This window comes from Hoplias malabaricus, chromosome 2, assembly GCF_029633855.1.
Source record: "Hoplias malabaricus isolate fHopMal1 chromosome 2, fHopMal1.hap1, whole genome shotgun sequence".
Lineage (NCBI taxonomy): Eukaryota > Metazoa > Chordata > Actinopteri > Characiformes > Erythrinidae > Hoplias > Hoplias malabaricus.
The window spans coordinates 50,564,596-50,577,361 of NC_089801.1; the positions used below are offsets into that span (position 1 = coordinate 50,564,596).

At 36.9% G+C, this 12,766-nt stretch overlaps 1 protein-coding gene across 5 annotated transcripts in view; it reads left to right on the top strand.

Annotated features, from left to right (window-relative positions):
- The window catches only part of adgrl3.1 (adhesion G protein-coupled receptor L3.1), a 204,705-nt gene that overhangs the window by 154,177 nt on the left and 37,762 nt on the right, over positions 1–12,766 (top strand). For all 5 annotated transcript variants that reach the window (XM_066660024.1, XM_066660026.1, XM_066660027.1 and 2 more), the window contains exons 12-14: positions 2,873–2,995; positions 5,804–6,009; positions 7,560–7,736. In XM_066660024.1, coding sequence (XP_066516121.1) covers positions 2,873–2,995; positions 5,804–6,009; positions 7,560–7,736 — 506 coding nt within the window. The remainder of the gene's footprint in view (positions 1–2,872; positions 2,996–5,803; positions 6,010–7,559; positions 7,737–12,766) is intronic.

A 12,766-nucleotide genomic window follows, 5' to 3' on the forward strand; every position in this document is an offset into this window, starting at 1 on the left:
CTGTGCGTAAGGGTCAAGGCCATAAAACTCTACTGGATGCTCGTGATCTCCAGGCCCTTAAACGTCACTGCACCTCAAACAGGAATGCCACTGTCAAGGAAATAACAGAATGGGCTCAGGAATACTTCCAGAAAGTATTGTCAGTGAACACAATCCACCGTGCCATCCGCTGTTGCCAGCTGAAACTCTACAGTGCAAAGAGGAAGCCATTTCTAAGCAAGCTCCACAAGCTCAGACGTTTGCACTGGGCCAGGGCTCTTTTAAAATGGAGTGTGGCAAAATGGAAGACTGTTCTGTGGTCAGATGAGTCACGATTTGAAGTTCTTTATGGAACACTGGGAAGCCATGTCATCCAGACCAGAGAGAACAAGGATAACCCAAGTTGTTATTAACGCTCCGTTCAGAAGCCTGCATCACTGATGGTATGGGGTTGCATGAGTGCTTGTGGCATGGGCAGCTTGCATGTCTGGAAAGGCACCATTAATGCAGAGAACTATGTTCAGGTTCTAGAACAACATATGCTCCCATCTAGATGTCATCTCTTTCATGGAAGACCCTGCATTTTTCAACAAGATGATGCCAGACCACATTCTGCAGCAATCACAACATCATGGCTACGTAGGAGAAGGATTCGGGTACTGAAATGGCCAGCCTGCACTCCAGATCTTTCACCTTTAGAAAACATTTGGCGCATCATAAAGAGGAAGGTGCGACAAAGAAGGCCCAAGACGATTGAACAGTTAGAGGCCTGTATTAGGAGAGCATTCCTATTTCTAAACATATTTTTCCCTTAAAATGATACATTCTCTCAGTTTAAACTTTTGATCTGTGATTTGTGTTCTACACATCCTCCACATCATTGCATTCAGTTTTTATTCACAATTTGTTTAGTGTCCCAACTTTTTTGGAATCCGGTTTGTAGAGGAATAAACTATTTTAAGGTGAAAAGATCAGATCACATTTTCAAGGACAAAACACTCATAATGTAAGAGATTAGAATGTTGCAATTTAATCTTATTATCTATATTTTATCTAATCTGCACTTCATTAGAAAGTCACAGAAACTAACCAATGCTGACAGAAATATACTTTAAATTACAGTTTGTGGTTTGACTCCTGTTGCTATGGCTGTTTTTTTTTTTTTTTTTTTTTTTTTTTATAATTATTATTCCTTTTCAATGTAGCTCTCTGTATTGCAGTCAAAGATTAAAGTTCTCTTTAATAGCAGAGATTTGGAAGCAACTGAATAACTTAAATTATGTTAGGGTAAATGTGCACATCAACCAGACCATCAAAAATAGACAACTTAGTAATACTGAACATCTATTATTGTGGGGAATTGTTGTTCTCTGGTTTGTTATGAACAGTAGCTTTGCATCTTTTATGGTGGAATGATATGTTTAAGGGGGAAAAAATGACTGTACGTGGCTGAAGTTTAATTTGTAAGATTTTATTCACTGTTTGAATTACCAATGAAAAACATTTGCTACTCAAGTAGTTTAGTTTTGTAGCACTTGCAGTCTGTGTTTATTTTCATGCAGTTCGTGCTCTCCCAAATTTAGAGTTAGTTCATTCTACAGAAATAAAGCAACATCCTTACCTGGGTTAATGCTTTTCAAAATTTGGCTTATCAACATCGTCATTTTCAATATGCCGTTTTCTGCAGTCAGAAGAGAGAGAAACTCTAGCATACTGGCCGAAGACACTTTTTTTTTTTTTTTTTTTTTTTTTTTTAAATAGACCCGTTTAGAGACACTGGAGCTTTGTAAACACATTACATTAGACCAGTTCACGAATTGACTGGAGAGCTAAATAAAAAGGAGAGCAAAAAAGTGTTTTTTGATTAAAATCTTGAACTTTAACTACATTTCTTCAAACATAGACTGAATATTCATCTCTATGTGCAGTAATTTAAATTGCCACTAATCCTGCACTTAATTTTAACATTGAGAATCCCAGGCATCAGCAGTGATTGTAGCTTTTAATGTACTTTTATATGCACTTTTATTTTGTATTTCTCTTTGGGTTTGACTGGATTTCTGTAGCTAGCTTTGTCTCAGTTTAGCAGTATTAGTATTTGGACTTTGGAATCCTTTTTGTAATGGTGAGGATGTATTCTCTGAATAAAATGACAAAGCACTTTTCTTACTCACCCTGCATAACTGTCTGCTAAATGGCAAAAATATATAGCTTTAAAAACGTGTATGAGTAAATTAGTGCACTGTGAATACAAATTCACTTATTGGTGGCTGGTACTAGGAGTGTTTGGAAAGGATTATTTTCTGATGTAATATTCCTTAGAATTCAATTCATTAGACTGTTTGAGTGTTTCTGTTCAATTCTGTTTGATTGTTTGACTATATTATTTCTTTTCAATTGCTATTTTATGTTAAAGTTTTCAATAATATAGCTTATATGTATTTAATGTTAAAATTAATTTACACATTACATTATTGGTTTTTGTCACTGAGTATAGTGAATGATCCATGCTCACTGATTTCTTGATTTATTTATTTTTTTCTACTGAACAAGGGAGTTCTATAGATGCACCCTGTACTATTGAAAACAAAGTAATTTGGGGTGCATGGTGATGATATATGAGTGGAGTGGTAGAGTATATAGCACTGGTTTTAAAAACATTGATACAGGTACCGTCTTAGGGTGCAGAGAGATTTTAATAGTTTATACGTTAGTACCCATGTAGTTCTAGTGGAAGGAATGTGATACGTTATTAGAGTTTATGAGAGTGACCAATTAAAGTGTTGGTCTACATACATAGCCAAGCAATTTAAGAGTAACTGCAATAATAATTTCTCCAGTACAATGGGTTGCATTGTCTGACTTGGGGTGTGTGTGTGTTTTATCATTGCAGAGCTGGAGGTGTCGCGGCTGAGCACAGATGGCAACCTGGCGGACCTGACTTTCCCTCAGTCGGAAATTTCCGGCAACTCCATCCATCTCTCAGCAAACACTCTCAAACAACATGGCCGCAATGGTACTCTACCTGCCTGTCTCAAGCTGTCTGTTCCCCATGTCGTATCTCTTGTTTGCCTTCTTTGACTAAGGATATTTATTATGCTCCCTCCCCCCTTCCAAGTTCAACTATGTCCTAAACAAGTGTGTCAGGCTCTACTTTTTGAATCACAAATTTGGTTGGCTTAGTTTACACTTTGTATATACACCAGACAGCCATAACATGATGGCCACCACCTACACTCACTGGCCATCCTTAGCTCCACTAACCATACAGGAGCACTTTGTAGTCACATCAGTCACAAACTGTGTCCACTCTGTCAGACACACCTACCTCGTTAGGCCATCTTGTAGGTGTAAAATCAGAGACAGTAGCTCATCTGTTGCTGAACAGTTTGTGTTCATCAGTTTCCTTTATGAGTGGACAACAGGATGCTATTGACTGGTGGACTGTTCTCAGTCTAGCAGTGACACTGAGGGCTTTAAAAACTCCAGCAGCACTGCTGTGTCTGACCCACACGGACCAGCACAACACACAAAAACACACCACAACCATGTCAGTGTCACTGAAGCGCTGAGTATGATCCATCACCCAAATAATTGTGTAGCTGAGAGTTGGACAGTGAGTGTGGAAACAAGCAGGTGGTCATAACATTATGGTTGATAGGTGTCTCAAAAGTAGGAATATACCCATATAGATTAGCAGATGGCGATCCAATTTTAGACACAAGCTGTGGGTGAAGGCCGCCATCTTGGATTCAACTTCAATTTTACAAATAGGAAAGTCAGTGCATGAAACGTCAAACGGGTAGAGAATTTCAGCAGAAAAAGTGGTGTGCTTCATGTTACAGTGTCAGTTTAACTTTATTCATTCAAATGTTAAAACAATGATTTTATGTGAAACCAGAAAATTGACATTCTAGGCTACAGATTGTGTTTGATGAGCTGCCCAACATGTCCTGATGAACTTTCACTAAAACTTTTGGCTGAATGCTTGCACAAGCATCAACAATTTTAATTTACGATGACCATATTTTGGTTGTCAAAATAACAGGACACTTTGGGCAGGATAGCAGTGGGGTGGACACTGCTTGAACAAATGCATCCATACTATGTTGTTGAATTTGAATACATAAACAACTAACAAGTGCCTTTGTGGCCAGCTTCCTTTGCATTCAACATTTTTCCCTAGAAAATAATAACAAACACTATAAAAATATTTTGTCTGTTCCTCGCAGTTTATGGTCATGGAAAGCCTGTTATTTTCTGTTCATGCAAAACTACAAAAAAATCCCTGTATTGAAATGACTCGTTTACACCAGAAAACCCATGATCATTAGAGGAACTGACAAGAATACATTTTACCATTGATGTTTTTAATCGTTACTAAAAGCAAGCAGCACTAAAAGCAAGCACACTTCATCAACCAGAAGTAATACATGATAAAAGAACAGGGCATTGTTGGGAATTTGACATTTATTTAATACTTACATTTCATAAAGATCTGACTGATAAAATAGTGCTGTATGTAATTCACAGCCTCCTTCCTTACTCTCTGGTGTTCTGGCTTTAATAATCGTGAGATTCCGCCTGCTTTCATGTAATGTCGGTAACGGTGAGATGTGTCCATGTGTTTGAGTTAATATAGGGAAAGAGGAGATGACTTGGAGCAGAAAATGAAAAGCTTGTGGGTCACAGAAAGACTTCCACACGTGAAAAAGGGATTATGATAAACTACCTTTACAACTTTCAACACATTTCTGTTCAAGGCCTTAGAAAAACACTGTAACGTTGAGAAGAGCACAACTGAAAAATCAGTGAATTATTTTTAAGCTGTAAGCAAGTGCTTTCTGATTCTGCTCTCAGCTCTGACCCCTTGAACACTTGAACCCTTGTGCCGCCTTTTGTTTATCTACAATGTCATCAAACATCATCATATTGCTCAATTCAAGGAAGGGATAAGGGCCTATGGCAAGATTCGTGATGGGGGAACCTGCAGACAGCAAAATCCTAGACTTTTCTTGCAACCTAAAGCCCAGACAGATGCATTCCTTAGGCCCTTATAAGAGGACATGTTCAGCGAAAAGACAACATCTGATCACCTTATTTAAGTTGATGCTGTCATCCATGGACCTGTCCCAGCATAATGAACACTTCCTGTATTTCTGTAGTCCTACAGTTTTAGCATACGAACAAATAAAATTACATTGACATGAAGCAAGACACTTTCTAGAGAAATGTTAGTAGCTTTTGCGCCACCCTGTAGAATTCATATACATATAAAGATTATCATACAGCTAGCCTAATTGCTATGCACAAATTGGTCCATTCTTTTAGATAATCATAGGTCATATAGTGCCAGACACACACAGAATGATTTAAAATGACTTTACTTTAATTTGATGAGCATACACAGATTCTTCAGATTTAACTTTATAACTATTTTTTATTGTTAATTCGTTTATTTTTAACACAAAAGAGACTTTTCAATGTCAGACATGTTTTGTCCCTGATCTCAAAAATCAGCGATGTTATATTCGTACCTTCACACATTCACCCACACACACACCGATGGACACTTTTTGAGCAGCCAGTCTACGTACCACGTGTTTTGGACTGTGGGAGGGAACCCGAGCACCTGGAGCAAACCCATGCGTACACTGGGAAAACACACCAAATATATACACACATCTTTTTATGTTTATGTATTTAAATATCCTGAAATGTTCCAAAGGTGTTCTCACTCATTCTCACTCTCTCCACAGCCTTTAGTACTTTAAAAGCATTCAGTGCTTCACATCAGTGATACTGTGTGTCCTTTGTTCCTCAGGTGAGATCCGCATGGCTCTGGTGCTCTATAAGAACCTGGGTCAGTATCTGTCCACAGAGAACGCCAGTGTGCGCCTAGGCAGTGAAGCTGCTTATCCAAACTACTCCCTCATTGTCAACTCACCTGTTATAACAGCAGCCATTAACAAAGACAGTAACAAAGTCTACCTGTCTGAACCTGTGGTATTCACCGTCAAACATTTACAGGTAAGACAACACAAAGCAATACAATGCTTTACAATAGTTTCAATGTCAGTTCACTTATTACTTAAAATGAAAAAAAAAACAAAAACAAATCTTCAATCAGCAGTTGTGTTTTTATATATATATTTATATAAAATGTATTTATTAAAATTATTCAAAATTAATTTGTATTGCTATAACGTTAATGTTCAGTTTAGGTTCAGTTTAAAATTGGCAATTAAAAAGATAAATTCTAGATTGAAATTGAAAATATTTTGTTCTAAATGTAGAGCAGAGATTTTCAAATTTAGATTTTAAATTGTTGTTGTGCAAAGAAATATATGTATCTCCAAAATAGTAAATTGTAGGCAAAATGATTTTATTCCAACTTATTTTGAAGCATTCATCTATTCACCATTAATTTTTCGCACAAAAAGCAAAGGACAGTTGCTGTGTTCAACTGATGTGGTAAACTACAATCAACAAAAATGAAGATACATGTTTTTCTTTGGATAGAAAAGAAATCCAATAGTGCATTTTTAATCACATATCATGACTACAAAATACAGGACTGGAAATACAATGTATATGCACAATATTTTTATGGTTAATATATAATATTTTCTGTTATCTAAAATTCTTGTTTGTTTTCCCATAATCTCTCATCAAAATGTATTGAAAAAAAAATCCCACCATTCACCACCACCAGTCAAAAGGAAAAGCTTACTTAGAGACTAAGGTATCTCTTAAAAATTAGACTACATATATAAAGGTTTATAAATGGCTTAAAAACCTGTTTACTACATTGTTATTAATTAGGTTGTAAACACCTTAAAAGTCATTAATAATCATTTGTAATTTAGAGATAGAAAGAGCAATAATAGTTAAAGTGTCAGAGAACTTACTGAAAATGTCAAGGTAAAGAATAAGCTCAGACCTGAGTATGTATTTTATAAATTAATGATAATGCACCTTATTTTTTGGTGAACAAATTTTTAAACCCGTTGGTTACATGGTTAAATGTTCTAACAAATATGTGATAAAGCTGACAGGATAAATGTCGACTGATGGGGAAGACAAAGTGAGGTCAGTTTTTGTCTGAGGTTAACAGTGTAGCTGGATATGGGTTCACTACTTGGCCAACAAGAGGTTGCCCTTTCTGCCTATGTGCTTTATCTGGTTATTATTGACTTTTAATGTATTAACATGTTTAAGTACAATTAATAAAAAGATTTTAAATTATTTATAAACCTTTATAAGTGTAGTCTTATTCTAAATTGGTACAGAGATGAACTGTATAATTCCACAGATTTTATTTATGATGGCATAAACAACAAGCATCTGTTTTTAATTTAGTCTATTTTTTGTAGCAATGCCATATTTGCTAGTTAATATTAGTTCACTTTCTAAAAGACCACATTCTAGGGCATTCTACTATTGCTTAGCAACAGGAAGACACATGGCCAGAAGCATCAGTCAATGTGAACTTCCTATTAGCATGTCTTCCAGACTTTTGGTGTAGGGAAAGTCTTATGTCCTCTGATCACTGACCACCATGTGTTTGGACATTGCAGCTGTCAGAGGAGAACTTCAACCCCAACTGTTCCTTCTGGAGCTATTCCAAAAAGACCATGACGGGCTTCTGGTCAACGCAGGACTGCAGGCTGCTTGGAACTAATCGCACACATACTTCCTGCTCCTGCACACACCTCACCAACTTTGCTGTTCTCATGGCCCACGTGGAGGTTAAGGTGACCATTCACATATACACCTTGTTCAAATCACTCTTCACAATTTGGAAATTATCTTTTTGTTATTGCAAATGCAGTGCTTTTGCAGATGTATAAATACAGTGATTCTGGTGTATACAAACTAGACTAAACTGAACAGGACTAAACATGAACAAACAGAAAACAACCATGAACCGGTGTAGACATACACAAAAGGCAGGGTTGGGCGGAGACAAGGGAGGAGACAGGAACAAAACAAAAACAGCCATGTGCTTCTTAGCATTTGGAAAACAATGAAAATCACACACAGACATAGCAAGAACACACGAAACAGGGCAAATGGGTTACAACAGCCTTCTTGCTATTCCCACAGAGCATTTATTTGTACAAAAACAAGACCAGTCTACTATCTGTTTTATTAGGGAATGACCTATAAACTCAAAACCAAAACCCATAAGAATATTCTAAAACCATATTTAATTTCAATGGTAAAACTGTACAGAGATTGGATAAATAATTACAGTGGCTTTTACCATATTATTGAAGCTTGACACTTTTCCATAAAAGGATTGGTCTCCTTCTTTGTAATATCTAAGGTTAAATATATTTAAATTAATTAATATACATGCAGATAATATAATACTGAAAATTAAAAACACTGAAGTTAGGTTATTATAAAAAATAGTTTCCTCTCCAAGATGCAATATCCAAAAGTGGTGATTACTAAACTGGAATAACTTACTAGAAGTTCATCAATTAAAGAGGCACTGACCAAAATGTATGATGTAAATGTGCCTGCTTTCAGTGCTGCAGTAAATTTCAGTTGATCCTGTGTGATTATTATTATTTTTTTCATTTCATGAGCTAAAAACCTCCTTTCTGATGACCTTGAAGGTGGGATGAACTTAAGAAAAAATATATTTCCTGAGGGAAAGCTGTTTGAAATGTGTTTTCCACTAGCTGGCTAATGCAGAAGGACAGAAGACAACTGGTATTTAATGTTTCTGCTAGGAAACTGAATATGATATTTAAATATCATCTACATCAGTACATCTCTTTATCACTGTAGAAGAGATTCCCAATTTTATGGCATATTTGCATAATGCATGTTTGTTAATGTAGCGAGAGAACACTGACGGGGGAAAATGCAAAAAAGGACAAAATATAATATTGATTCTATGAAAACATGTGTTAGTGCTGTACTACTGAATACTGCTTAACAAGACAAATAAGTTTGAATACTGTTTTTGAGGTGGAATGCACCTTTAATTGTTAGTTATTTCCCCCTAATTGAAATATTGCAAAAATATATATGTTTATATACACTTTTTAGGTTATATGTAAACAAACAAAGCTACTATTATGGCAAGTAGTTTCATACTTTTGAAGAGTTTGCAGTTTGTGCAATGCTTTTGTTTCCTTCTCTCTCTATTCTGATACAGCTTTTTAGATAAGAGATTTTATAGCCAGCTACATTGATTAATGTTTCATAAATATTATGCAGCGCTCCAGGAAAGGATGAGCCTCTGGACTATGCATGCAAAGAACAGAAGCTTAGACTGATTAGTTTACAGCTTTGAGTGAATTTCAGGTGGTTTGGTTTTGTCTGATTTGCAATGATTGAAAGTTCTGGTCAGAAGACCTTTGAGTGGTTTCGAATTTCAGCTGCACCTCTGTGCTGTAGAGAAATGGCCTCTGCTTTTCTGCACTCATTTGATAATCCTGATTTGAAGGATTAGACTGAACATCTTGCTGGGAAGGGATATTGGGCAAATAAAAGAGTGAGCGAGAGCGAGCAGGAATTGCAAATGGAGTCGACCTCCATCTTCTTCATTAATAGATGGCTTGGGGAATTTTGAATTTACTGTAACTGTCCTTTCTTCTCTAGCTGCAAATGGTCTGTAATCTGTTAAGTCTAATCTGATATCACTTTTTGAATGTTTGAAGTGACCTACCATTAGCCTGGTGTTTTTTCCGGACCTAACATATAACATAGCACTTACTGCTAGGCTCTTGTGATGTTTTGACAGAGAGGAACTGTGAATACTAGGCCTTCAGCTTTGGCCTTCAATGTTAAAAAACAGACTCAAATTCGAGAGAGAAAACAACAACAACACAAACCTTTTATGATTCTAAGTGCTTTTAGTGCCCCTATGGGTTGCATGTTTTAAGTTAATGCCACATAATTTATTTTTCTATATTTAAGATAAAACCTTTTGTGTGTTAACCCTTAAAGACATTCCTGGTTTAATTAAAAATGTGTACAATATTCCAATATCAAAGGAACACTAATATCAAGGTAATATTTTTTTATGTTTGTTCCTGGGGTCCCCCTACAGTTGCACTCTGTAAATTATTTTACAGCACTGTCCTGAAATCAACAAAATTCAATAAAAATATAACTTTGCAGTATCTATCTGTATGTAGTATCAAAACTTCAAAGGGAATTGTCACATCTTGACATTTTCTTGTTTGTTTTTCCCTTCCATGTGGCTCTGTCTGTTTGTTGTTTTCCTATCTCCGCACATGGCTTTGTTTATGTTCATTCTCCGCCTTTGTCCCGCCTTCTTTTCCCTCGTTATCCGTGTCAGGTGTGTCTAGTTTGTTCTGGTATTTAAGCCCTCTTCCCTCACTTCCTGGTATCGGTCATTTTGTTTTCGTTGTCGTTTGTTTCTTGTTTCTCGTTTCTGGTTCCTCGTTCGCTCTCTTACTCCTTTCATGACCCTCTAGTTCGTTTGTGTTTTGTAGTGTTTGTTTCTCTAGTTTGTTTTCTCGTTTCTTGCCTCGCGCTTACCCGTCTCTCTTGCTTGTTTCATTGCCCCAGTCCTATAGTGTCCTTTCGTGCTCTTATTCTATGTTATTTCATGCTTCTCGTTAAGTTCGTTTATTGTGTTATATATAATAAATCATCTGTGTTGTAGCGAGTGTGTCCGCCTCCCGTAAATTTACTCCTCACGTCCCCTGCGTGACAGAAATATTTATCCTTGAAATGCTGTTCTCTCTGGATTATTAACGTTCAGAAGCTCTGCATCTTTTAAGGTGGAAGGGGTATGTTTGATGGGAAAAATGACTGTTGTTTTTTACGTGGCTGAAGTTGAACTTGTCTGTAAGTTTATATTCACTGTTTGAATTACCACGGAAATCATTTGTAACTCAAATTGTTTAGTTGTGTGGCACTTTGCAGTAATGCAGTTCGCCATCTCCCAAATTTGGAGACAATCTACCAAAATAAGTCAATATTACCACCTATGCAGCAGGAATAAACCAATACCCTCATCTCTGTTCATGCTTTTCAACATTTGGAGTTCTTTCCAATGTCTAAAAAACTCCAGATGTCTTTGCATTGCCATTAGAAGAGAGATAGAAAGTCTAGCATACCGAACTGAGACAGTTAGCTTTTCACAGACACTGGGGCTTAAGACATGGGTACATTCCTTTCTTCATTAATTATTTTATTATGTATTATATTACTTTATTTAATATTTATTATGAGGTAAATAACTGTTTTGATTGACTTTTTGTCCAAATTCTTGCTGTGCACAGGGTTTTTAAAAGGCTTTAGATGTGGTGTGTTTGAATTTCATTTTGTAGGCTGTACAGCAGAGATCTGGAATGAGATTTGACAGCAGTTACAGTAGGCCACTTCAAAAGCACTCACAAATACTTATGAAGAATCATGCAGAGAGAAAGAACAAGAGAGAGAGATAGAAATGTGAGGAATTCTCGATTTGTCAGAGTTGTGTGATGATGTGAGATACACGAGGAGTAAAACAAAGCTTAATGTTACTGCTGCTGTTCCTATTTGAAACGGTGTTCTGTGCGTCACTAGCTACATTTCGGTGGGAGGGCTGCGGTAGTGGAAAACCAACCCATACCAGGGACCAAAAAGTGAGTAGAGTAGGTACCAAAATATACAAAAATCCAAAATATGTCCAAAAGTTGGGAAACGTGCCCTGAAATCAAGATTTTAACTGGTTGTGCCTCGGTTGAGTCATGGTTTGCACCTATCCATGGGTAGCAGCTGGCATCACAGTACAGAGTAGCGGCTATATTGCGGACTTAAGTATGGATGCCTGACCCATTTATCTATGTCATGTTTGTAAAATATTTTCCAGCACTTTTCACCTATGTCCATCAGTAGAGGAGTTCAGGCAGTTTTTTCCAAAGTAGGGCGATACTCCCTGCATAGCGCACATCACATGTAATAAAACTATAATAACCACTGTTATTAGATGCTAATTCTACAGGCAGATGTGATCTTTGCAGATTACTCAGAATTATTTTCAGCATGCAACATACTTTAACATGCATAACATAATGACTCACTGTGACCTACGGAGGGCATAGGGAGACATTTGAGATTTAGCCTCAGCTTTACTGCAGCATGAAAACAGGAGCTGTGAATAAGTTAAATGTAGTCGTCTTTCCCATTCATTTAAATTAGTGCTGCATTCTGAAACCAGACAATTGGTCCCCAATATGGCGCCCACTCCAAAAAAAAAAATCTGAGTGCCACCCATGGATAAGTCAGTGGTAGTAGTGGCTCTGGACAAAGACACTTTATGTAGAGCTGGTCCACTTGAGAATGCCTTTTGGTTTTAATAGGTTTTTACATAAAGCAGCTCTGCTCTGGTGCAGTTCAAGCAAGCTTTTCTTTTCCTAATAACATGGTGGGGCATTACCACAGTACTTCTAAAAGTGGTAGGTCCAATGTCCGCTTGCCCCTATAGTTCTGTCAGCACCGACAGCCTCTACGCTTCCACAAAGGCTTTACATAAATGTTGGAACATTTCTGTGAGAATGTGATGGTAATCCTTCAAAAGATCTGTAGTGAGGTCCAGTAGAAATGTTAGATGATTATTTTTGGAAAACACACTCCACTCCAGGTCATTTCAAAGATATTGTGTCATGCTCAACCACATCAGAGAGCATGGTTCCATTGCTCCACAGCCAAATTGAGTTGGCTTTTTATGCCTCTATCCAACACTTGGCATTAAACCTGAGCTGGTGTATAGCTGCTGCAGATCATTTTATTTTGTTTAATGCTTTCC